This window comes from Crocuta crocuta, unplaced genomic scaffold (assembly GCF_008692635.1).
Source record: "Crocuta crocuta isolate KB4526 unplaced genomic scaffold, BGI_CrCroc_1.0 scaffold64, whole genome shotgun sequence".
Lineage (NCBI taxonomy): Eukaryota > Metazoa > Chordata > Mammalia > Carnivora > Hyaenidae > Crocuta > Crocuta crocuta.
Genome location: NW_027530640.1, coordinates 11,640,472 through 11,665,197, shown reverse-complemented (window position 1 = coordinate 11,665,197; position 24,726 = coordinate 11,640,472). Strand labels below are relative to the sequence as shown.

The 24,726-nt window shown below is 39.6% G+C and overlaps 2 protein-coding genes and 1 pseudogene across 2 annotated transcripts in view; 1 reads left to right on the top strand and 2 right to left on the bottom strand.

Annotated features, from left to right (window-relative positions):
• The window catches only part of SLC23A1 (solute carrier family 23 member 1), a 14,431-nt gene extending 7,299 nt beyond the window's left edge, over window positions 1–7,132 (top strand). Inside the window, exons 14-15 of the mRNA XM_077768740.1 lie at window positions 1,575–1,838; window positions 6,972–7,132. Of these exons, the coding sequence (XP_077624866.1) occupies window positions 1,575–1,819 (245 nt within the window). The 3' untranslated portion in view covers window positions 1,820–1,838; window positions 6,972–7,132. The remainder of the gene's footprint in view (window positions 1–1,574; window positions 1,839–6,971) is intronic.
• PAIP2 (poly(A) binding protein interacting protein 2) lies at window positions 5,527–24,726 on the bottom strand. The gene is made up of 4 exons (XM_077768741.1): window positions 24,601–24,726; window positions 10,670–10,833; window positions 8,881–9,060; window positions 5,527–6,557 (listed from the first exon to the last, which is right to left on the bottom strand). The coding sequence occupies exons 2-4, from the start codon at window positions 10,805–10,807 to the stop codon at window positions 6,501–6,503; spliced, it is 375 nt and encodes a 124-aa protein (XP_077624867.1). The 5' UTR covers window positions 10,808–10,833; window positions 24,601–24,726; the 3' UTR covers window positions 5,527–6,500.
• LOC144235239 (protein BEX5-like) lies at window positions 11,967–13,980 on the bottom strand (annotated as a pseudogene).

Below are 24,726 nucleotides of genomic sequence, written 5' to 3'. Positions count from 1 at the left end.
CCCGATCACTTGCTAGCCTGAACACAGGTGCAGGGGTGGAGTGAGGGCAGGAAAGGCCTAAGTGCCATGGCACTCAGGAATTTCAGATAGCACCAGATGATGAGAGAACTCTAGGTAGCAGTTACACCATGGACTAATAGGTGGTACCTGCCCCTCCCATTTAGAGGAAGGCTAGCTGTGGACGTCAGAAAGGGAAGTGGCAGCCTCTATGCCCACAGAATCTGAGGACATGGAGGGCATCAGGTGGACTGTATACTGATGGACTTTATGATTTGGGTAGCTCGATTAAGCTACCTCAGATGTTAATAGCCTCAGAGTGCCTTGCCTCAGCAAGGCATTCCCATCCTTCAACCCAACTCCCTATCAGCAACCATCTCTACCAGAGATCATTATGTATGTTATGCCCCATAATCCTTTTTTTAAGGTTTATTTTGAGAGAATCCAAAACATGCGTGGGGGAGGGGCAGAGAGGGAGACAGAATCCCAAGCAGGTTCTGCACTGTCAGCACAGAGCCCGAGGAGCTCAGCTGCACAACTGACCATGAGATCACGACCTGAGTCGAAATCAAGAGTTAGACACAACTGACTGAGCCACCAAGGTGGCCCGTGCCACATAATCCTTAATAGTCCTTGAATGTGCATTGTTGAAGAATCTGAAGCTCAGAGTGATCAAATCACTTGCCTCAACCTGAATTCAGACCCAGGTCTGGTTAAATCAGAAGCCGGTCCTTAATCATGGAATTACCTGTATACAACTTTCTTCTGTGTAATGGGCATTTTGCTGATGGGCCATTTTGCATTTGCTCTCTGTCCCCATCTACAGCTGAAACTTAGAGAGATAATTTAGTTCAGGAAATGTTAGTGGGGCTGTGGAAATCTTTCTACTCATGCTGTTATCAGTCTTCTCTAACTTCATCCCTCTTGTAAAAACCTCAGAGATCTCATGCACCCCTTTCCTGCCTCTTGAAGAAATATTCTCCTATGTGAATATAATCTTTTATGTATCCATACTACCAACAAAGATTTTACTTAGTAGCTTGACTTTCTGAGATTTGTATTATAAAAGCAAGTGTAATTTCCAAATATGGAATCATAACATTTAATAATAATACTGATTATTGTGTTTCTAAATATCCCTGCCTGGTCCCAAAGCAGGGTCTGGGCACAATTTGGTCCCTATCAGCTTAGCACACACTAGCTCCATACTAGAGATGTAAATGGACAATTACTTAACCTTTCTGCCTGTTTCTTCATCATATAAATTTGGTAATAGCACCTATATACTTCCCACAGGAATGTTTTGGAGAAATGAGATAAAGAAATTAAAGCACTTAGCACAGAGCTGGTACACTATAGATACACAGTAAATACTAAGTATAACCAGTATCTTTTAGAATTTGCTAGAGCTGTGGCCAAGTTAGGAGCTGAGAAATCATGGACTCAGTAACTTTTCAGTCCCAGAAAATACTTGAGAATGAGGACCATGGATTTCCAGAAGTCTGCCTCAGGACTAGGTTATGAGAAGGGGAGGTACTGGGGAGTTGCTAGCCTTGGTAATTTCTGTCCTCTTCCAGGGAGTCCAGAGGAACGAGGTCTAATACAGTGGAAAGCTGGGGCCCATGCCAACAGTGAGATGTCTACCAGCCTCAAGAGCTATGACTTCCCCATTGGGATGAGCATGGTCAAGAAGATTGCCTTTCTGAAATATATTCCTATCTGCCCAGTCTTCAAAGGATTTTCAAGGTCAAAAGCCCAGCAACCAGTTCCAGAAGACACTCCAGATAATATACAAACTGGGTCTGCGTGCACCAAGGTCTGAAAAATTACTCCTAGGAAAGGTAGTGTGTTAGATGGTCTTTTGTGGGAGGGCTGAAAAATCATAATACTCTTAAGCTTTTCAAAAAAATTTTTTAAATGTTTTATTTATTTCTGAGAGAGAGAGAGAGAGACAGTGTGATCAGGGGAGGGTCAGAGAGAGAGGGAGACACAGAATCTGAAGCGGGCTCCAGGCTCTGAGCTAGCTGTCACCACAGAGCCCGACGCGGGGCTCAAACCCACGAACCATGAGATTGTGACCTGAGCTGAAGTCGGACGCTCAACCGACTGAGCCACCCAGGCACCCCTATCCTTATGCTTTAAACAAAGAAAAAACTACTCAGTTTCCATTTTTGTGACCTATTTCACGGTCTTCAGGGAAAAGTAGACTGGGTAAACAGTCAAAATACAGTTTCTGAATGGGATTCCTTAGCTATTTCATAATGAGAGTAGAACTTCCCAACTGCTGTGGGTTACTAAGAACTCACAAGTATGCTGACATATTGACCCCTTCAGCATTCTGAGTATCTAGGCAGGAAATGGGTCAACTGCAGCCCATGAACCATAAACTCTGGCCACAGATAGCCCCATTCTTGTACTCCAGTGTGTTAAAAAAAATTAATACTTTATGACATGGAATAGATTGAGAAATACTGACAGTGCACAAGAACAGGAAAAATCCTCTCAGGGGCACCTGGATGGTTCAGTTGGTTAAGCGTCCAACTCTTGATTTCAGCTCAGGTCATGATCTCAAGATTTTGAGATCAAGCCCTGTGTTCGGTTCCTCTTATATATACTGCATTGTTTCAATAGTGATCATAAAATAAGAACCCTGAAATCAAAACAGGATGACCTCAATTACTTTAAAACTGACACACAGGCCCTGATGGGGTAATCTGTCCAAAGTGGACAGATTCAAAATAGAATAGCTGATGCTATGAAACTTTCCATCTCTAATTGTAATGCATATGCCTGACTCTCCAGTTAAACAGCTAAGTAGTCTTAATGTGCAGTTTCTCTGACAATCAAGAAAAGTTCCAACAGGAGCTAGAGTGTATTGTGCTAAGTGAAAGAAGTCAGAGAAAGACAAATACCATATGACTTCACTCATATGTGGGAGAAACAAAACAGATGAACATATGGGAGGGGGGGAGAAAGACAGAGGGAAACAAACCATAAGAGATTCTTAACAATAAAGAATAAACTGAGGGTTGATAGAGGGAGGCTGGTGATGGGTGCTGAGGGCACTTGCTATGATGAGCACTGGGTATTGTATCTAAGTGATGAATCACTGAATTCTAGCCTGAAACCAATATTGCACTATAGCATTTAAATTAAAACTTGAAAAAAAAGAAAAATCCCAACAAAATTAGAATACTCTAATAAGTATCCAACTTTAGCTCAAGTCATGATCTCGCAGCTGGTAGGTTTGAGCCCCGCGTCAGGCTCTGTGCCGACAGCGCAGAGCCTGGAGCCTGCTTTGGATTCTGTTTCTCCCTCTCTCTCTCTGCCTCTCCCTCCCCTGCTCATGCTCTGTATCTCTCTCAAAAATCAACAAACATTAAGAAAAATTCCAATACTCTTTAATAATGATAATAATAACAATCGCTTAAACAAACTTTCTATGTGCTGAGGACTATTTAAAACACATTTTTTCAATGTTTATGTTTTTTTGAGAGAGCGAGCGAGCGAGCACGAGAGCGCAGGCAGGGGAGGGACAGAGAGAGAGGGAGACATAGAATCCAAAGCAGGCTCCAGGCTCTGAGCTGTCAGCACGGAGCCTGACGTGGGGCTTGAACTCAAACTGTGACATCATGACCTGAGTCCACGCCGGACGCTTACCAACTGAGCCAGCCAGGCGCCCTGTGCTGAGGACTATCTTAAGTGCTTGATGTGTATTAATGAATCCCACAATCCTAAGATAGATACTGTTATTACTACCCTTTTATTTTTATTTTTTTAAGTACTCCTTTATACCCAATGTGGGGCTCAAACTCACAACCCCAAGATCAAGAGTCACATGCTCTTCTGACTAAGCCAGCCATGTGCCCTGTCATTACTACCATTTTATTTTTATTATTTTTTTAATGTTTTATTTATTTCTGAGAGAGGGAGACAGACAGTGTGATCGGGGGAGGGTCAGAGAGGGAGATACAGAATCTGAAGCAGGCTCCAGGCTCTGAGCTAGCTGTCAGCACAGAACCTGATGTGGGGCTTGAACCCATGAACTGTGAGATCATGACATGAGACGAAGTCAGATACTTAACCAACTGAGCCACCCAGGTGCCCCATTACTACCATTTTAAAGAGGTGGAAACTAAGGCATAAAAAAGTGACTCGTCCATGATCAATGGATTCACATCTAGAAGTCTGGCTAGTTTTTTTTTTTTTTTAAATAATCAGTTTAATAACTGAACTTCTATTTTTTAAATACTTATTTTTGAGAGAGGGAGCGTGAGTAGGGGAGGGAGGGTGGCCCATAGTCTTTGCTCTTAATCATTAGGTTACAATGCATAATTCAAGTTTATAAATCTCCAGTTACACTGCACTATGATAATTTGGCAGTATGTGGAAATGAACTCATCTGCCCCCGTCTGAGCTTAGAGGAAAAGGATCTGTAAGCCTCATACATCTGGCAGCCTGCTGTGCCACTTGTGGTACTTAGCTATTAAGACACATAGGGAACTGGCTGTATCATAGCTCCAAAAAGAAAGACAGCCAAGTAGGATCCTTTCTGCTTCAGGGCTTCTTAAAAATCTACTTGTTTTGGGGTGCCTTGCTGAGTCAGTAGAGCATGTGACTCTTTGGGGTCATGAGTTCAAGTCCCACATTGAGTGTAGAAATTATTTTTTGTTTTTAAAGTAATTTCTATACCCAACATGGGGCTTGAACTCATACCCCTCAGATCAAGAGTCATATGCTCTAATTGAGTCAGCCAGGTGCTTGAGATTATAAAAAACCCACAAACCACAAAAAAACCACCACCTACTTGTTTACTGTCTTTTAAGGTAGCTATTAAAAAACACTGGGGTACTTGGGCACACCAAAGGATCCCCCACGAAGAATGTGAACCAGAACTGACTACATGGCCTTAATTCTGAGCCCAACAAACTCAAGAAAAGCTCAGAAGACATTATCATCAACTGAGTAGGGCCATGAGGCAGAAGTGTATGTAGAACCAGGGAATTGCTAGCTGGCTGTCAGCCTGTCCCAAGATAAAGATTATCCCAAAACAAAGTACTCACCCCAGGAACAAACTCCTTTAATACTTCTCCTCGGGAACAAACATAAATAAGCTTGTGAGGGGGAAAAGAGGGATGGTCCAGGTGAACCATAAGAGCAAACTAGTCCAATCAGACCAGCTTGTGAAGGGCAGAAGCCAATGGAGATTATACTAGAATAAGGTTGCCATTATACTGGTTAGCCAAAAACCTTCTTAAGGTGGAGTTCCGTAACTGCACTGCCACTGACTGCAGCCTGAGGCAACCACGGTGGCTTACAGAAAGGGAGATCAGGTTTGTTTTACTGCTGCATTTTCGACAGATATATGCATAATGACACACTTGACACTATGGAATCTAGTAAAGCCTACTCTCTTAGCAAATCTTGCCAGTAGGGTTGTCCTGAAGTACTGAACCCACAATACAGTGAGTATCAATCACCACAGGAGAGTCTGCACTCCAGCCAGCACCAATAAACACAACCATCCGCTCAGTTCTACTATTATTTATTTTTTTAAATATTTTTGAAAAAATATAATTTTTTTACAATATTTTCAACTTAAACACTATTCACACTGAACACGTATGGCAGCTTAATCTACCGAAGTATGAAGTTTAAGAAGCCAAAACTGTTCTAGCTTTGTTAAAAGAAAAGTTGTGCTGCAGACCATTGTAGTGATGGTTAACAAAGCAAGGAAAAGCACCACTCAAATCACCTGTTACAATTTCTTTTGGATTTGATTGGATTGGATTATGGTGGATCAAATGTTGCACTTCACATAGGCATGGCTATGATGCAGTGACTCCTTAGAAGATGTAAGTCTCAAATTACATACTTCCTCAGATATAACATTAGGAGAATTCACTATTTCTTATGTGATAACATACCATAAAAGCCAGGGCTAGTTCTCATTGTGAGCATTACCTTAGAACCTCAGTAACCAAAGACATATTGTCTATAATGAATTATTTCAAATTAGCTAACAAGGACTTCTTCAGAAAAAGGAAATTCTTCTTGATAGTCACAAATGCAAATTTAAGTCTGAACTGAGAAATGTGCCTAACAACCTGAACTTAAATTTACTCATTAAAAAAAAAGTTTAGACATTAACAACTGTTCACTAACCCTCAAGGACCAGTTTAGCCTCAAAAAAGGCAATTCACTAAGATTTAGAGGTTATTTTAATTTGGTGCTTTGTTACAACTTGACTGGTGCTTCTTTCCTCGCTGTCTTCACATCAAGCCATGGGGCCAATTCTATTCTCAGTAAATGTTTGACAGCTTATTACTTAATAACAGTCTCAGCACTTTTATTAAGCATGCAAGACTAACAAAACTTTGGCAATGCATAAGTGTAACACAGTGACAAGAGAGAGCTTTTACAATTAAGTCTTCTAATACTGCCTTCACAGTGTGGAAATTGTGCTACATCCACCAAAAGAGGGCCCCATCTACTCAAATATTTTAGTACTTCACCCCAGGAACAAACTCCTTTGCATTTGGATTCAGATTGCTCTTGACCTGGAAAATAAGTACATAAAAAAGCAAGTTCATTAACAGAAGGCTTCAGATACTCAAAAGCATTCAACCCAGATCCACATGCAAACATATCTTCCAAAAAATGTAAGGCAAAAGAACTCAGACTGTATGGTTAAACTTAACCGAAAAAATTTATCTACAGAAGGGAAAGAAGGAACCTGAAGTAATCTATATACATACCTACTAACCACACACAAAAAGGTGTCACAGAATAAGGAATTCTGTTCATTTAACTATAATTTTACTTTAACAGTTTCATACTATGCAAAAATATTAAACAAGTGTTGAAATGATGATTAAAGTGGATTGAGGAATTGTTTATGGATTAATTTTGCTTATGACCCTCAAAAAATATGGAGTTATCTTCCTAAAATTGCTGTATTCTAATTACTACAGGAAGCAAGGTTTGTAACAGGAAAAGAAAACTACATGGAGAATCAGAAGACCCTAAGACGGAATTCCAGATCTGCTCTAAATTAACTTCCTATAAGAGCCTCGATAAATCACTCTCTGTGGAACTCTATTTCTGCATCAGTTAGAGGAATAATGAGCCAAAGTCTCTAAGAGCCAGTATTCTAGATCTCTAAACTTTTACTTTCCTAAGCAAACGTACCAGCATCTTGACAATAGGTGGAAATTTGCCACCACCACGGTTGATAAAAGTGAAAAGATATCAAGATGTATTACAGGACCTGAAATGTCGGAATACCACTAGGCTTTTCGACTGATTCTGATCCTCCTATGTCACTTATTTCACAATTAAATAACATCTTGAAGCATTAGTTTAACTTAGTTTCATAATCTATACACAACCATTTCCTTGGACAGGATATACTCTCACTTCTCGCAAAGGAAATATATCTAAACTTTAAAAGCATGAAGTTTAAATTAAAAAAGCAGTGTTTCTGAATGTGCAATCTTTTGGCAGCTATGAAAGCATGATAAGGAATTAACATAATCTCAAATAGACCAAGAACAAACCAGTTCCTAGACAATGAAATTATACGGAGTCCAGATTAAAGTTATACATTATGACCAGCAAAGGACTTCACTCATCAGAGCAACCAGGATTATTTGTGGAATGACTAACATAGTCATAAGCAAGCATATCACAACAAGCTATTGAGATTACACATTTGTTCAAGTGGGTTACTGACATTTCCTGCAACAAATCTGTACTGCAATGTAAATTTTCAGTGTTCTCCATACAGCCCGTTCCCAAATGTCTGATGGGGCAGGCTGGCCGTATGTCCTAGGAGTGCTTTTTATGCCTAGACAACTGATTTGCAAGCCTGGGATCTAGCTAAGGGACTTATTATGATATATCGCTAGGTTAGGAAATCACTGCACAGTGAAGAGAAAACACTGCAAAAAATATTTGTGAGTCTAGGAGTAAATTCCAGAGAACTAAATTGTAAAAGCAACTAGAGACTGTCAATATGGACAGAAAAGTCAACATTATGACTTTAAATCATTTTATCTTAATTTTAGCAAACGATTAACCACATTCTATTCTAGTACTGATGCCTATTTATCATAATTCCTGAAAAATTTTTTACTGCAAATGTACCATCCGCAGCAATGAGACATGGAGATTAGGGCAATGCAAACAGGTTTGTGTTCCTTTTCTGCCAAGAGCTTGTAAAAGTCCTTATTAAATCCCAGTTCCAAATGGAGTTAGGGTAACTCAATGAAAATCTTGGGCCAGGAAAAAAAAACAACTCCAGATTTTCACCTTTCAGATAAAAATGTGCAAATTTCGCCAAATGTTTAAGAAAAAATTAAAGAGCAAAACATCTTCATCAAGCTACTTTTGTATAGGCAAGTCACATGGACATACTGTCTATTTCTTCTGGATTAACAGTTTAAGATATTTACATATCCTAGGGCAGTATAGTTATCAAAACTAAAAGCAGTGGCTGAGAAGTCTGTTAGTAGTCTCAGACTAGCTCCAGAATGTTGCCAGAAGTCACTCTCAGTCAGGCAAACCATGAGAGACTCTTGAATGCTGACAAAAACTGAGGACTGATGGATGTGGGGGGGAGGAAGGATGGGCATGGAGGAGGACACTTGTGGGGATGAGCACTGAGTGTTATGTGGAAACTAATTTGACAATAAACTATTTGTAAAAAAAAAAAAGTCACTCTCAGTCATAAGTGAGACTGGGAGGCCCCTGCTTCCACAGGAGAAGTACAATTTCTGAAGGAGAAGAAATGTAGAACTCTTGTTACACAGATGATTACTGGCTTTTCCACTTATGGGAAAGATGAGCTAGTTTTTAAAAAGATGAAAAAGAACTTTTTACCACAAGATCTTCCAGAGAAGAGCCATCACTGATAACAAGGTCATTAAATTGGTCTTGGATTTGGTCCATAGTTTGTGGGAGATCTCGAGCTGGAATAAACCACTCATGTTCCTCTTCCTCTTCCAGCATTTCTTGGAAACAGCGTTCAATAAATTCTTCTTCCCATAACTCCTCTTCTATCTGGATTAATAATAATAAAGGATCACTGATAGCACACTTGGTAAGATATCACTAGGAATGGCTTAAAATGTCTTGAATTAAGGCATTTAAGGGGTGCCTGGGTGGCTCAGTTGGTTGAGCATCCAACTCTTGATTTTAGGGTCATGATCCCAGTGTTGTGGGATTGAGCTCTGCACTGGGCTCCCCTGCTTGGAGCCTGCTTAGGTTAGGATTCTCTCTCTTCCTCTGCCCCTCACCATCTCATGTGCATGCTCCCTCTCTTAAAAATAAATAAATAAATAAATAAATAAAAAATTAAAGCATTTAAAAACACACTATTTTAACCTTCTTCTCTGCTCTGCCAAGAAAAAAAAATGTTTACCATAAGTCTAGGGAAGATCTGTTTTAAGGTTTTGCTGTCTTTATTTGTCCTAGCAGAATGTGGGGAAATAATAAAGGAGTGCTTTCATTCAGGAATGTCTATCACAATTACCTGTAATACTTTGAAACTACACAAACCCTAACCCCAATCAAAAATGACTAAAATTCTGTACAGGGTAAGGTCAGGGCATGGGTAATTATTATTATTTTTAATTTTTAAAAAATGTTTTTATTTATTTCTGAGAGACAGAGAGAGAGAGAGAGAGAGAGAGAGAGCGCGCGCGCAGAGGAGGGTCAGAGAAAGAGGAAGACACAGAATCTGAAGCAGGCTCCAGGCTCTGAGCTAGCTGTCTGCACAGAGCCCAATGTGGGGCTCGAACCCATGAACTGTGAGATCATGACCTGAGCCCGAAGTCGGACGCCTAACTGACTGAGCCACCTAGGCATCCCGAGGACATGGGTAACTAAAAACAAAACCAAACCAACAAACACCAATCCAAATGATTCTCACTGAATTGAGACTAAAGTCTTACTCTAGAATACCCATTACTGGATGTGGTAAAATCAAGTTGGCCTACTGACTACCAAAGCCATGATCAGGGAGGAACTAAACAGAAGATGGGAACAGATGCCAGACATATGGAAATAAAAGACAACATTCATCAGTTTCTAGGTATTCTCTAAAGAGAAGAGTAGTGTCAAAATTTCAGGCTCATCAGATTGAGAACCTCAGGTGAAACACAATTCTGTATTCTAGTGCCTAGGACTGTCTACTCCTGCTTTTTATTCTCTTAAGAGCAATCTGATTGGTGTAAGGCAATGGATCCCAAACCTATCTGTACACTGGAACCAAGTGTTTTTTTTTAAGTTTTATTTTTAAGTAATCTCTACACCAAACATGGGGCTCGAATGCACAACTCTGAGATCAAGAGTTACTAATCCACAAAATGAATCATTTAGGTGCTCCCCATCTCAAGAGCTTTAATAAACAAGTTTTCCAGGCTCTACCCTAGTCTTCCTGAATGACAATATCTGGGGTGGGACCCTGAAAAAAGCTCCCTAAATTATTTCAATGAGCAGATAAACCTGGTAGTAATCAGCATCCAAAAAAAACAGGAGTGGCAGCACATAAGTTTATATATTTCATATATAAGGGAGGAGATAAAAAACACACTTAAGGGTCAAGTCAATTACCCTGAGGGCTGTCATGGGCTACAAAAGAGACAGTATGTTTGTACACAAAACTAACTTGTCTGTTGAATTCCTCTTCATTTTCCATCCACATGTACTCTGCAAATGGATTGTCATCTTCATGAGAATGACCATTAATAATCACATCTTCATTGATGATGCTTGGGCTAGTACTGCTGCGACTTGGATCTTTCATGGTTGGCGTTAGTTGTCGTTTTTAACCTTAAAAGAAAAACAATAGTTAATTTTGTCAGTCATTCTTTCAGTTCTTAGCAAGCAACTATTATCTCCAGGAATCATGGTTAGGTATTAGATGCACATGATAAATGAAGGCACATGATAAATCAAGTATGTGGAAAGTTTCTTTTTCTTTTCTTTTTGGTCAAATGATCTCAGTATCATTTGAGATAGCTGAGAACAGCCTAGATTCATCTAGTGCTTTCTGGTAACAACCAATGATGGTAATCAACTGCTTGAACATCATTCCCAAATCAACCAATTATTTAAATACTGGATAATCTCTTGCTTTATAAAACAAGCATGGTCTAGAAGACCTAAATCAAGTGACCTTATGAAATGAAAATTATACTTTTAACAATTGATATTAAAAAGCTCAGACTGCAAATGAAAACAGACTTTTAATAACGTCTTAATTCCTCAGTCCCAAGGTAAAGAATGCTGCCCATCTCTAGACTTCATAGCACACTCTCTATTGCTTTATCTCTGGGTCCAGGTCGAGTTCCTCCATGTCTGGACCTGTCCACCGTACAATGAGTTTCAGGCAAGTAACCTCTCATATATATATAACATGCATGCTATTTTTTTTTTGAGAGAGCAAGCGATCATGAGGTGGGGAGAGGGGCAATGAGAGAGGAAGAGAAGGAATCTTAAGCAAGAGGGCTCAATCCCACGACCTGGGATCATGACCTGAGCTGAAACCAAGAAAGGAACACACAACTGACAGAGCCACCCAGGTGCCCCTATTTTTTAAAGTTAGTTTATTTAGAGAGAGGATGAGTGGGATGGGGTGGGGGAGGGGAAAGGGGGAGAGGGGTGAGGGGGGGAGAGGGAGAGAGTGAGGGAGAGAGAAAGAGAGAGAGAGAGAATATCCCAAGCAGGCGCCACACTCCGTGCTGAGACCAACTTTGGCCTCGATCTCACAACTGTGAGATTATGACCTGAGCTGAAATCAACAGCTGGATGGTTAACTGAACTGACTGAGCCACCCAGATGCCCCAATATGCATGCTTTTAAATGAGAGAGTTTATCTATAAACTGCTTCTTAAACTGCTTTATTACCTTCACAATATGTAATAAGCATTTTTTCCATGCAAGTTTCTGAAATNATAGAGGGAGGGGAGGGGGAGAGGGAGGGAGGGAAGAAAAATGACAGACCACCACAGATTCACAGTAAAGGGTACATCAAGAAAATAGAACTTTAGGAAGCAGGGGGTTTTATTATTCAAGGTATAAGGTAAAACTCCTCATGATGGTCATGAATGAGGGGAATGTTCTATGAGAGTATGAACTGTACCTTAAATGAAGCTCCCTAATTTTTCTCCTTAGCTCGCTCATCTCCTCCATGAACCGTTCCATATTATCAGCAACTCCATCTATCATATCATGGTTACTGACAAGCCTATTGGGCATATCCTCTCTAATATCATGGGCAGGTGCAGCCCAACCTGCTAATATTTCCTCCAGGCTCCTGGCCTTCACCATCTCCCAAAGGGTAGGCTTCAGGCTTCTCATTCTGCCCTGCAGCCTGCTTTTCTCCTTTGCTTTCCTGGGAGACAATTTCCATGCTGAGATTTTTTTTTCCTGCTTCCTCTTCCTGCAGGGATCAGAAGCGGTCTTCTTCTCTTAGCCTTGAAATCTGCTGCACCAATGGCCTAAAGACCTGCTGTGGTTAAGTCAGCTTCTATGTCCTCCTTTCCTGGGCTGTAGGCTCACCCACCTTCAGGTCAACAGCGAGCAGATGCACAGCCACAAAAGACTACCAGAATTCAACTAGCTCAAGCATCTAATCTCTTTCTATGTGAGAAAAAACACAACAATATCTAATACGATAGATCTGGTTTCTTAAACACTACTCATTAAGTGATAACATGATCTAATCCAGTTGATAGACTGCTGGCTAAAAGTCTGAAGCATAATGATCAGATTCTACAATATTCTACCAATTCATTAAGTATGAAATTGCTAAAAATGGGTTTACATGTAATAATAGTCACTTGTACATAAATTCAAACAGTAGTATGACCTGTGCCTAATACGAGAATAGAGTTATCAGTAATCCAGTACTACAGTTATCATAAGTAAAACATTAAAAACTAAAACCTGCTACCACAAATAGTTTTTTCCTTGGGTTTACGGTTCAGGGAGCATTTGCTCTATATGTACTGCTGGCCCTAAGAAGTTATTATTATTTTTTAATCTTTTTTTATCAGAGATATTCATTGTTTTGTCTTGTCTGCTTTTATAGTGCCTCTATTATTTTCATTCTACCCACACCTTAGCACTGAGACAACCTCTGTCTCTGCTTCTCTTTCACATATATATAATAATAAATAACTAGGGCAGTAGTTTGAGGACCTCTTAACAAATACAGATGTCACTACCATGATGCTGTCAGTAGTATTCAGTATTTCAGAAAACACCTATGTTTCAGGATAGAAACCACCCTGCCCCAGCTTAAGAGACTAAATTCACATTATATGAACAGTATGAGTTTTTATTATACATATGTACTCTTAAGGTTAAGTCCACAAAACAAATCTAAGAAAAGGGGCACCTGGCTAGTTGAGTCAGAAGAGCATATGACTCCTGATCTCGGGGTTGTGAATTTGACCCCACACTGGGATCCTCTTGACCCCTCCCCCACTTGTGTGCCTGTGCTCTCAAAAAAATAGCAAAACAAACAAAAAGAGAAAAAAAAAGTTTAGCACAGATTATGAGATATTCAACATTCAAATGGAATTAAGTAGTTAAATAGCAACGATGTAGTACTCAAACCCACAAAATGTTTAGATCATGACCTGAGCCAAAGTTGTACACGTAACCAAATGAACCATCCAGGTGGCCCTCTAACTTGTTTTTAAATATGCCTCCATAGTTTGAGCCCTGCGTCAGGCTCTGTGCTGACAGCTCAGAGCCTGAAGCCGGTTTCTGATTCTGTGTCTTCCCCCTCTCTCTGCCCCTCTCCCGCTTGTGCTCTGTCTCTCAAAAATAAACATTTAGAAATAAATAAATAAAAATAAATCTCCGTAAAAAAATTTTAAATAAATATGCCTCTGTGGCCAAATTATATCTACATGTAAATGCAATCTATATATTTTTTATAACAATTATTTTTATTTTTTACAAATAGTTTATTGTCAATTTGGTTTCCATATAACACCCAGTGCTCATCCCCAGAAGTGCCCTCCTCCATGCCCATCTCCCCCCCCGCCCCCCATCCATCAGTCCTCAGTTTCTCTCTCACTATTCAAGAGTCTCTCACGGTTTGCCTCTCTCCCTTTCCCCCATGGTCCTCAGTTAAGTTCCTCCTAATCCTCCTATACGAATGCAATCTATATTTTAAAGGGAAAAAAATTCCATTCAACTTATGAGCACAAATTTATGTAAACCATGAAAACCGTTCCTCAGAAAATTCTATAGTTTGTGAATCCCAAGGGACTCCCCTCTTCTCTTTGATGCCAATCAGTAACAAAGAAACTATTAACAGAGCTTGGCCAAAAAAAGGGCCCAATTCCTGTATCTGACAAGGCTCTAGGTCGGCTTTTTTGCTCATTATCACTTCACCAAACAAGCTGTGGCTTTGGTACAGCTCCCAGGGAGGGAGTCCATAAAGGACTGTAAATAAAATTACTTTATCAACTCATATTTGGGAAACAAATCATAATTGAAACCAAAAAGAACAAAGTGGAGCCCGGACGTTAATCTTACACCTTAGACAGCTGAAGGAAGGAACAACTGCTGACCAAATTTCTGGCTACAGCCAGCCAGGTGAAAGCCAGCAGGATAAGGATCATTTACTTTCAGAATGTTGACAGACCTACAAATTATTGAACATGAGGTATTCTAATATAAGGAGATGTACTGAATTTTTAATTTTTTTCTGACTTGTTCTTGACCCTTCTTGGACCACACTCTTTATACTGGTTCCTCTGCGTGTTCTGCTGCTTTTTAAAACTGGGTATAGGATCACCTGGTTGGCTCAGTTGGTACAGTATGTGGCTCTTAATTTTGGGATCCTGAGTTCAAGCCCCATGCTAGGTGTAGAGCTTATTTAAAAACTTGGGTATACAGGGGCGCCTGGGTGGCTTAGTCGGTTAAGCGTCCGATTTCGCTTAGGTCATGATCTCGCAGTTCGTGGGTTCGAGCCCCGCGTCGGGCTCTGTGCTGACTGCCAGCTCAGAGCCTGGAGCCTGTTTCAGTCTGTGACTCCCTCTCTCTCTGACCCTTCCCTGCTCACGCTCTCTCTCTCTCTCTCCTAGAAATAAATAAAACATTTAAAAAAATTAAAAAAATAAAAAATAAAAAAAATAAAAACTTGGGTATACAGTTCAAATACCATAAAATTTATGATTTTAAAGTGCTGGATTGGCATTTGTTAAAAACAGTCAAAGGCAAGTATAGTAGGCAAAGCCACCTAGGGCAAGGAAAAACAGATGTGAAAAACAAAAAGACCATGCAAAAAGCATTAAAGGATAGACTGGTGAAGGAAATGCTTTGGGTTTAAGGGCTTTGAAAACCTCTTGCACATTCTGGGGAACTAAGGCGGCCAAGGGCAGGTCCAGTGCTGGGAGCACGCTCAGAAAAGACGTGAGGGGTGCCTAGGTGGCTCAGGTGGTTAAGCATCTGACTCTTGATTTCATCTCAGGTCATGATCTCATGGTTCGTGATATAAAACCCCATGTCTGGCTCTGTAGTGACAGTGTGGAACCTGCCTGGAATTATCTCTCTCCTTTTCTCTCTCTGCCCCTCCCCCATGCACTCTCTTTCTCTCAAAATAAATAAATAAACATAAAAAAAAAAGACCTGTGAAGGCCCTACACTCTGGCTGCCCTTCAGTATATGCACATATAGTGAGGGCTAAAAGAGCTGTAAACTGCCTGAGTGTTGAAGGTATGCCTCAACATAAACAAGAATCTATTTACAAAGACTGGGAGAGGTTTTTTTGTTTATAGGTATTTTAGAAAAACATGTATTAAAAAAACTTTTTAATGTTTATTTTTGAGAGCAACAGGAAGAGAGAGAGACAGACAGAGAGAGAGAGACAGAGAGAGACAGAGAGAGAATCCAAAGCAGACTCCAGGATCCGAGCTGTCAGCACAAAGCCTGATGCTCTCTCTCAAAATAAATACATAAACATTAAAAAAACAGAGAAGAGCAATATAGAGAAATTATTAAAAAGAAACCAAACAATTTCTGGAGTGTAAAAGTACAATAACTGAAATGAAAAATTTACCAAAGGGATTACAACAGATCTGATCAAGGAGAAAAAAAAAATCAGCAAATTTAAAGATAAGTCAATTGAGATTATTGAGCTTTAGGAGAGAAGTCAAACAATGAAGAATAATGAACAGAGCCTTAAAGACCAGTAGGAAACTATCATACACATTATGGAATCTCAGGAGTAGACAAGGGGCTAGAAAGAATATTTTAAGAAATAACAGCCGCTTGGGGTGCCTGGCTGGCTCAGTCAGTGGCGCCTGGGGCTCTTGATCTCAGGGTTGTGTAGAGATCTCAGCCTGCGTTAGGTGTAGAACTTTGCTTAAAAACAAATTTTAAAAAATCTTTTTTTATTTTAGAGAGAATGAGCAAGCAGGGGAAGGGGGCAGAAGGAGAGAGAAAGAATCCTAAGCAGGCTCCATGCTCAGCACAAAGCCAACATGGGGCTTGATCCCATGATCCTGGGAACACGACCTGAGCTGAAATCAAGAGACACATGACAGACTAAGCCACCCAGGAGCCCCTAAAAATAAAATTTTTTAAAAAAGAAAAGAAACAATGACCCCAAACTCCTCACACTTGATAAAAATTTATATATATTACTCTACATATCCAAGAAAACTCTCAACAAATTCCACGTAGAAGAAACTCAAAATTATCCACATTAAGACACATTATAATCAAATTACTGAAAGACAAAGAGAAGAGATTATCTTCAATACAAGTGTCTCTTTACATACAAGGGATCCTCAAAATAAGATTAATAGTTGATTTCACGTTAGAAACCACAGAGGCCAGGGGTGCCTGGGTGGCTCAGTCAGTTAAGCATCTGAGTCTTGATTTTGGCTCTGGTCATGATCTCAGGACTCGTGGGTTCAAGCCCCATGTCAGGCTCTGCCATGGCAGTAAGGAGCCTTTCTGGGATTCTTTCTCTGTCCCTCCCCTACTCAGATCCCTCTCTTTCAAATATAAACATTAAAAAAAAAAAAAAAGATAAATATTTACACACCAAGATACAAGAGTCAAAGTGCAGAATATCAAAGGGAATTCTTAAAAGACAAAAAACACTGTTTTCAACGAAGTGACAAGGAAAATCATCTGCTTCTCAGTAATAAAAAGCAAAAAACCAAACTGAAAGAAAACTACCAGAATGCCAGACCCGGGCAGAAAACAGCTTAGAAACATAAATGAACTAGAAAATTTCCATCCTTATTATTCAGGAATAGTTTGAATAATAAGAATTACAGGATCCTGATATACGAATCTAAAATTACATGGGCTCAGTGCTTTTAAAATATTTTTAACAACCTTTAATTTTGTTTTTCTTGTTATGATTAGTGTATTCAGGTTTTCTATCTCTTTGGTTAATTACAGTAATTTATATTTCATTAAAATTTCATTTTCTCCAGAATTTTAATTTTGTTATAACATTGCATAGAATGCAACTATTCTAACTTGTTTCATTACATATAATTTGATTATATGTTCCTTTTCCTCATTTTGAGATTTGTCTTAGAAAAAAAGTCCAGGTTTGCAATTTGGGTACCAGTGAGTATAAATAAACTCTTTCTATATATGTATTAAGAGGAAGATCTGTGTGTGTTTTTCAAATGCACAGAATCTCTGGGAACATATAAAACAGAGAAGCAAATCATATCTGATAAGGGACTTGTATTCACAGTATATAAAGAACTATTAGAACTCAAAAAAAATGACACAATTTAAAAATGGGAAAAGAAGGGGCGCCTGGGTGGCTCAGTCGGTTGAGCGTCTGACTTTGGCCCAGGTCATGATCACAGTTCATGGGTTCGAGCCCTGCGTCGGGCTCTGTGCTGACAGCTAGCTCAGAGCCTGGAGCCTGCTTCAGATTCCGTGTCTCCCTCTCTTTCTGACCCTCCCCTGCTCATGCTGTCTCTCTCTCTCACTCAGAAATAAATAAAATGGGGGCGCCTGGGTGGCTTAGTCAGTTAAGCGTCCGACTTTCGCTTGGGTCATGATCTCACGGTTCGTGGGTTCGAGCCCCGCATCGGGCTCTGTGCTGACTGCCAGCTCAGAGCCTGGAGCCTGTTTCAGTCTGTGACTCCCTCTCTCTCTGACCCTCTCCTGCTCACGCTCTCTCTCTCTCCTAGAAAGAAATAAAACATTAAAAAAAAAAATTAAAAAAAAAATAAGTAAATAAATAAAACATTTAAAAAAAAAAAGGGAAAAGAACAGTTTTCCCAAGAACGTACAGATGCCAATAAATACATAAGATAATCAAAACCATTAATCATGGGGGAAACACAAATCAAAACCACAATGAGATGCCACTTTACACTAGAATGGCTGTAATAAAAAAGATAGATAATAACAAGTATTGGTGAAAATGTGGAGAAATGGGTAACTTCATTTACTGATGGTGGGCATGTTACAATGATGCAGCTGCTTTGAAAAAGCAGTTCCTCAAAAAATTAAACATGGAACCCAACGTTTATGCTAGGTATATATCCAAGAGAAATGAAAATATATGCCCTGTAGAAAGCGTGTACACAAATGTTCATAGCTGTATTATTCACAATAGCCCAAAAGTAAATAAATAAAACTCAGGGGTCCACCAATTGATAAATACTGTGGTATCTCCCATACAACAGAATATTATGTGACAATAAAAAGAAATGAAATACTTGATACATGCTGTATCATAAATGAACACTGAAAACATTATGCTAAGTGAAAGAAGCCAGTCACAAAGCACCACATCTGTATGACAGCTAAGGGGTATGAGGTTTCTTTCTGGGGTAACAAAAATGTTCTAAAATTGCTTGTGGTGATGGATGCACAGCTCTCTGAATATCCTAAAAACAACTCTACTGCATACGTTAAATGAGTTAAAGGCAGTGAATTATAGTTCAGTAAGAACTGTTTAAGGGCGTGTGGGTAGCTCTGGTCATGATCTCACGGTCCAGTCCGGGAATTTGAGACTTGCATCAGGCTCTGTACTGACAGCTCAGAGCCTGGAGCCCGCTTTCAATTCTTTGTCTCCCTCCCTCTCTGCCCCTCCCTGGTTACACTCTCTTAAAAAAAAAAACAAACATTAAAAAAAAAAAAAAAGAATTTTCAAAAAACAACATTCAGTGCCTACAGAGAGAACTAGGTGGGCAAGAGACATTGTTACATCTCTTGAATTTTGAATAGATAGCTATTAAAAATACAACTTAAATAAACAAAGCCCCTACTTTAAGTACATTCATTTTTTCTATATATTTTATTAATTCCTGTTTTTTCATTTATTTTCCCTTCACTAAATTTCTACCAATTTGTTACTCTGATTTTTAAGTCGATAATCATGTTTATTTCCAACCTTTCATTTAATAAATGATTTATATCTACAAATTTCCATTTATTCTGAACTTAGTTCTTATCAATTTTAAGTAATTATAATTTAATTTATAATGAGCCAGAGATTATTTGGAAGAATTTTTTACATTTCCAAATGGTTATGGTTCTTTTGTTTACCCTTTGATTTCTAGTTTTACTTCATTATGTTATAAAAGCCAGCCAGCTAGGCGCCTGGGTGGCTCAATTGGTTTACTGTCTAACTTCAGCTCAGATCATGATCTCAGGGTTCGTGGGTTCAAACCACACACTGGGTTCTGTGCTGACAGTTCAGAGCCTGGAGTCTGCTTCAGATTTTGTGTTTCCCTGTTTCTCTGCTCCTCCCCTGCTTGTGCTCTCTCCCAAAAATAAATAAACAGGGGGCGCCTGGGTGGCTCAGCTGGTTAAGCGTCCGACTTTGGCTCAGGTCATGATCTCACGGTTCGTGGGTTCGAGCCCCGCATCGGGCTCTGTGCTGACTGCCAGCTCAGAGCCTGGAGCCTGTTTCGGATTCTGTGACTCCCTCTCTCTCTGACCCCATGCTCATGCTGTCTCTCTCTCTCTCTCTCCCCCCTAGAAATAAATAAAACATTAAAAAAAAATTTTTTTTTAATTTTTTAAATAAAAAAAGTAAAACATTAAAAAAAAGAATGGGATGGTTCTATTTAAAATTTTTAAATTTATTTACATATATAACACATAAAAATATTTATTTATATATCTACATCTCTATCTACAAATCATCTTTTTTTTTTACTTGATTTGTTAAATTCTGAAAGTGGTCTATTCAAGTCCTATACTGTAAGAGTTAGACTCTTAAACCCAGTCTCAGATTTATCATTTTTGATAACTGATGGTTGGTTTTATGTCTTCCATCATAATTTTTAAGTTTTTCTTATAGTTTCTTACATTCTATTCCTGTAGTGTTTATTTTCCTATTTTTAGGAAATCTGCATACCAGTGAGTGTAATAAACTCACATTTTAAAAAATATAGGATTTATTTTCTGTGACTGACAAACTACTGAGGAATCTCAGGTGGTTTTCTCCCATGTCTGAAATATAATTGATATCAGTACTGTAAAGTTTCAGGTGTACAGCATGATAATATGACTTACAGCCACTGTGAAATTAAAATAGATTTACATAGACTCCTATTCATTAAAATCACACTCTATATACCTCCAACCAATTCAAGACATTTAGAATGCTTTTCCTTATTCAGGGTCTCCAACCCAATCCTTGCTCCCAGACAAGGAAGGAAACTTTAGAATGATTTTACTTATCCCATTTCCTTCCTCTACTCCATCTCCTGAGTTTTGTGGAAATAATTTAAGCAGTGTTAGTGCCATTCTGTTTGGTTTTCTTTTAGGTACAGATCTTTCAGAAGAATTTTTTAACCAAACACAATTTACATTATTATCTATTTATATTTTTACTAGACTCATTGTTATCATTGTTTCTTTTATTCATAATCTTCCCCTAACTTGACATCTTTAATGTTTCTTCAAAAGGTTACCCAAAGACATTCATTTCTCAGCTACTGCATGTCTTTTGCTTTTCTTTAAATAATAATACTTAATGGGACAGATTTAGATTTCTGTGTTTTCTATTATCTGCAAATATTCCAGCTTTCATTGTTGTAGTTTTTCTTTTGTAAAGATCCTGTTCATGGGGCATGTGGTGGCTCAGTCAGTTAAGCATCCAACTCTTGATTTCAGCTTAGCTCATGATCTCAAGAGTTGTGGGATCAAGCCCTCATCGAACTCCATGCTGAGTGTGGAGCCTGCTTGGGATTCTCTCTCCCTTTCTCTCTCTGCTCCTCCCCTGCTGGCATTCTCTCTCTCTAAATAAAATAAACAAATAAATAAATATGGTTTCCAGCAGTGTCCATTCTTTTATATTCTTTCTAAAATTTTAAATTATAGAAATCTTTTAAGTTTTAGAAACTTCTCCCTAGTTTCATCTCTTAAGACTTCTCATTAAAATTTGACTCCACAGACACCTTTTCTTATTCCATTGGACTCTATTGTGAACAACTGGGACTCCTTAACCTTATTTGCATACACACACGTTACCATAATTAGTTGTCTCTCCAACAGTGCAAGAGGATAAAGAAATCTCTGGTTTGGCTTGTTTTCCACTTGTTTGTAAGCAGCTTCGCATTTTTTGTTTTAATGTTTGGCAATATACATTAATGATGAAAAGCATTGGCTCTGGAACCCAAGGGTAAGTTATTTAACCTCTCTGTGTTTCAGATTCTCCATCTATTAAATGGTAATAATAATAGTATCTAGGCACAGAGCCTAGCACATAACAATATTATCTATTTTAGAGTTTATTAAACATTTAGAGCAATTAAAGGTTGCTAGAGCAATGTATACGGTAAAAAAAAAAAAAAAAAATCACATGTCCAAAAACCTGTAGGAGTGAAGCAATGTCACAGAACCAAGACTATAATCCTAATCTCAACTAGGTATAAAAAGGTGATCTGGTGAGAGTAAGGATGGCTCAGCACTGCCTATCATCACTACTGGATAAAAACTCAAAGCACATCAGAAACACCATCCTTATTTATAAAATTTGACACAAAAAATAAGCAGAAGGAACTCAAACCTTTAAATTCACACTATCCAATTTGGTGGCCAATTACTATGGCTAAGTAAAAATAAATTAAACTCGATGCAAAAAATTTATTTCTTTAGCTGCACTTGTCACATTTCAAGCGCTCAACAGACATGTGCTATTAGTACTTACTGGACAGCACTGCTCTAAACAATAAGGAAATTTAGAAGAAGAAGAAAAAGACTGTTACTGGATGTGAAACTTAGGCTGTATCACATGCAAATTACTAATGCACCTATGCAACAGGGAGGTCCAGATCACAAGGGGTATAGCCTGGACAATTTTAATCTTGGACTAGGTCTGAAAATACACTACTAACAACTTACCAGATCCTAGGTGTCACTAAACCACAAGCAGCACAGTAAAATGGTTAAGCGTATATAATCTCTGGACTACCTGGGTTTGAATTCCAGCTCTTACCAGCTGTGTTAACGCTGGACAAGTTAATTCACATCTCTCACTTGTTAGCTTTATGTTACAGTAGTACTTACCACTTAGGGAGGGTGAAGATTAAATACTTGTAAAAACACTTAGAATAATGCTTGGCATTACTATGATAGAAATACGTGCCTAATAAAATAATTTCTCAAACTTCTATTTCCTCAATTTCAAAATAGGCAAGATAAAACTTGCTCTGCCTTTTTCACAGGTTATGATAATGAGTAAGTCTGCAAATTACAAAAATATGTAAAATCACAAAAGAAGGGGCCAAGGCCTTATTTTCTACTTTCTTTCACCTCCCACATTATCGACGAAATTGCTATGCTAACAGCATTTATAAGTGTTTATATTTTCTATTAAACGTGGAGCAAGGGCGCCTGTGTGGCTCAGTCAGTTGCGCACCAACTTCAGCTCAGGTTATGATCTCACAGCTTCTGAGTTTGAGCCTTGCGTCAAGCTCTGTGCTGACAGCTCAGAGCCTGGAGTGGGCTTCAGATTCTAAGTCTCCCTCTTTCTCTGCCCCTCCCCTGCTCACTCACTCTCTAAAAAATAAAGTTTTTTAAAAAAAGTGGAGCATCATCTCTAGAGTCATAAGGGGGGAAACCTGAATAAAGTGTACAGTGCTTACTGAAGTAAAAGCCTAAGACAAACTTACTCTGCTCCAAGAGGAAAGAGATCATCTCTACCTCAATTTGAGCTCCCAAGCACCAATATACATTATAATAAAACCCTCTAAGCATTACAGTGAGTTTCCACTGCTTAACAACCATCCTTTAAAGAGAAAGGTTGTAATTTTTGTAAAGTTACCTATCTTGATTTGTCGTAGACTTATTTATGAGAAAAGACTTAAGTTTTGTACAAGATCACAATTAACAAGCAGCACAAACAAGCTAATTTGCCCCACGTATTCTTTCACAAACTGTAATCAGACGCACAAACCAGCAAACCCTGGGAATCATATTTAAATACTTACAGAAACTTTTCTTATTTAGAAACCTAACTTGAAAATGCAAACCAACACCTGCTCAACTGCAGTTTGTGAAAAACCATGCCACAAGACTACAAGATTAGCCAGCGGACAAAAATGGGAATTTGTCTTCTGTTGAAATAAGCGTCAAAAGCTGTCAGTTGCTAGACTTTTTCCCAAGGTAAATTGGAAGCCAAATTCTTTCTAGAGTTTGCGGTTTCCATGAGGTAATGTGGCTGCAAAATCAGGGAGAGAAAGACAATAAAAGGAAGCAGAAAAGGCCTCTTCTTGAATCACCAGAAAATACCACTGCTTGCTGCTTCAACAAATGTTTTGAAAAAACAAACTTGACCACAAGCCACATAATTTTAGCGGTACTGGGGAGCAAGCACAGAGTGGAAGAGAAATTAAAAGAGAGAGGACCGGAATTCAAGAATGTGAATTAAGATGGGCCGTTAAAGTTCATCTGGCTTACAATACTCCCGGAGTGGGGATTCCAGCCCTCCTATTAGGAGCATAGGATACAATTTAACTAAAAATAAGGAGTAAGAAAAGGTGAAGAAACGGGAGAAAGCGGATCAGAAAGGTACTGGCCAGTGGACGGCTGCAGAACGCTCCCCTCGGACGCTCGCCAGCCCGCCAGTCCCTCCGCCCCTCTTTCCCCACCCCAACTACCAGAGGAGCGCGCACGCGCAGCAAGTAGGGGCTGCGCGTGGCGACGCGCAGGCGTAAACTGGGGAGAAACAATGAGCTTTGTTGCCGAAGCGGCAGTGGGGGGCAGGGGAAAAGGGTACCCGGGGGGAGGTGAAGAAAGTGGAGGGAGAAAGGGGGGCCACGAGAAAGTGCTATCCCGGCAACCCTCGCGCGCCGCCGAGGACCCGGATAGAGTGCTGCGAGATCCAAATCATAAATAATAATGACAATGAGAAAAAAAGGGACGGCCATTTCTCAGAGAAGAGTCTTAAGTCGGTAGCAGCTCATCCCTCAGACTCCACTGAAAGACGCAAGGAGTAGGGAAGCCATACAAGGCTTGTTGGCCAACAACCCGGGGGACCCTTCAGGCCCCTCAACCGTCGCCAAGGTGCTGTCCCTCGACCGCCGGGGCCGCCGCACCCTTCTGGCCGCTCCGCCCGAGGGAACCCCTCACCCAGTGCACGGCAGCGGGGACGGCAGCCAGCGAATCCGGTCGGCCTCCGCGGATCTCCACAGGCAGCGCCGCTCCCCCGCTCGACGCGCGCTTCGCCCGCCGCCTCCCTTCTCCAGTCCAAACAAA

What these genes read in the sequence shown, in the direction of transcription:
- PAIP2 (XM_077768741.1), bottom strand. Translation starts at nt 10,807, where the DNA reads ATGAAAGATCCAAGTCGCAGCAGTACTAGCCCAAGCATCATCAATGAA. An exon ending in AAGAGGAATTCAACAGACAA is followed by an intron (nt 9,061 to 10,669) that starts GTTAGTTTTGTG and finishes TTATTAATCCAG; the next exon opens with ATAGAAGAGGAGTTATGGGA. An exon ending in CTTCTCTGGAAGATCTTGTG is followed by an intron (nt 6,558 to 8,880) that starts GTAAAAAGTTCT and finishes CTTATTTTCCAG; the next exon opens with GTCAAGAGCAATCTGAATCC.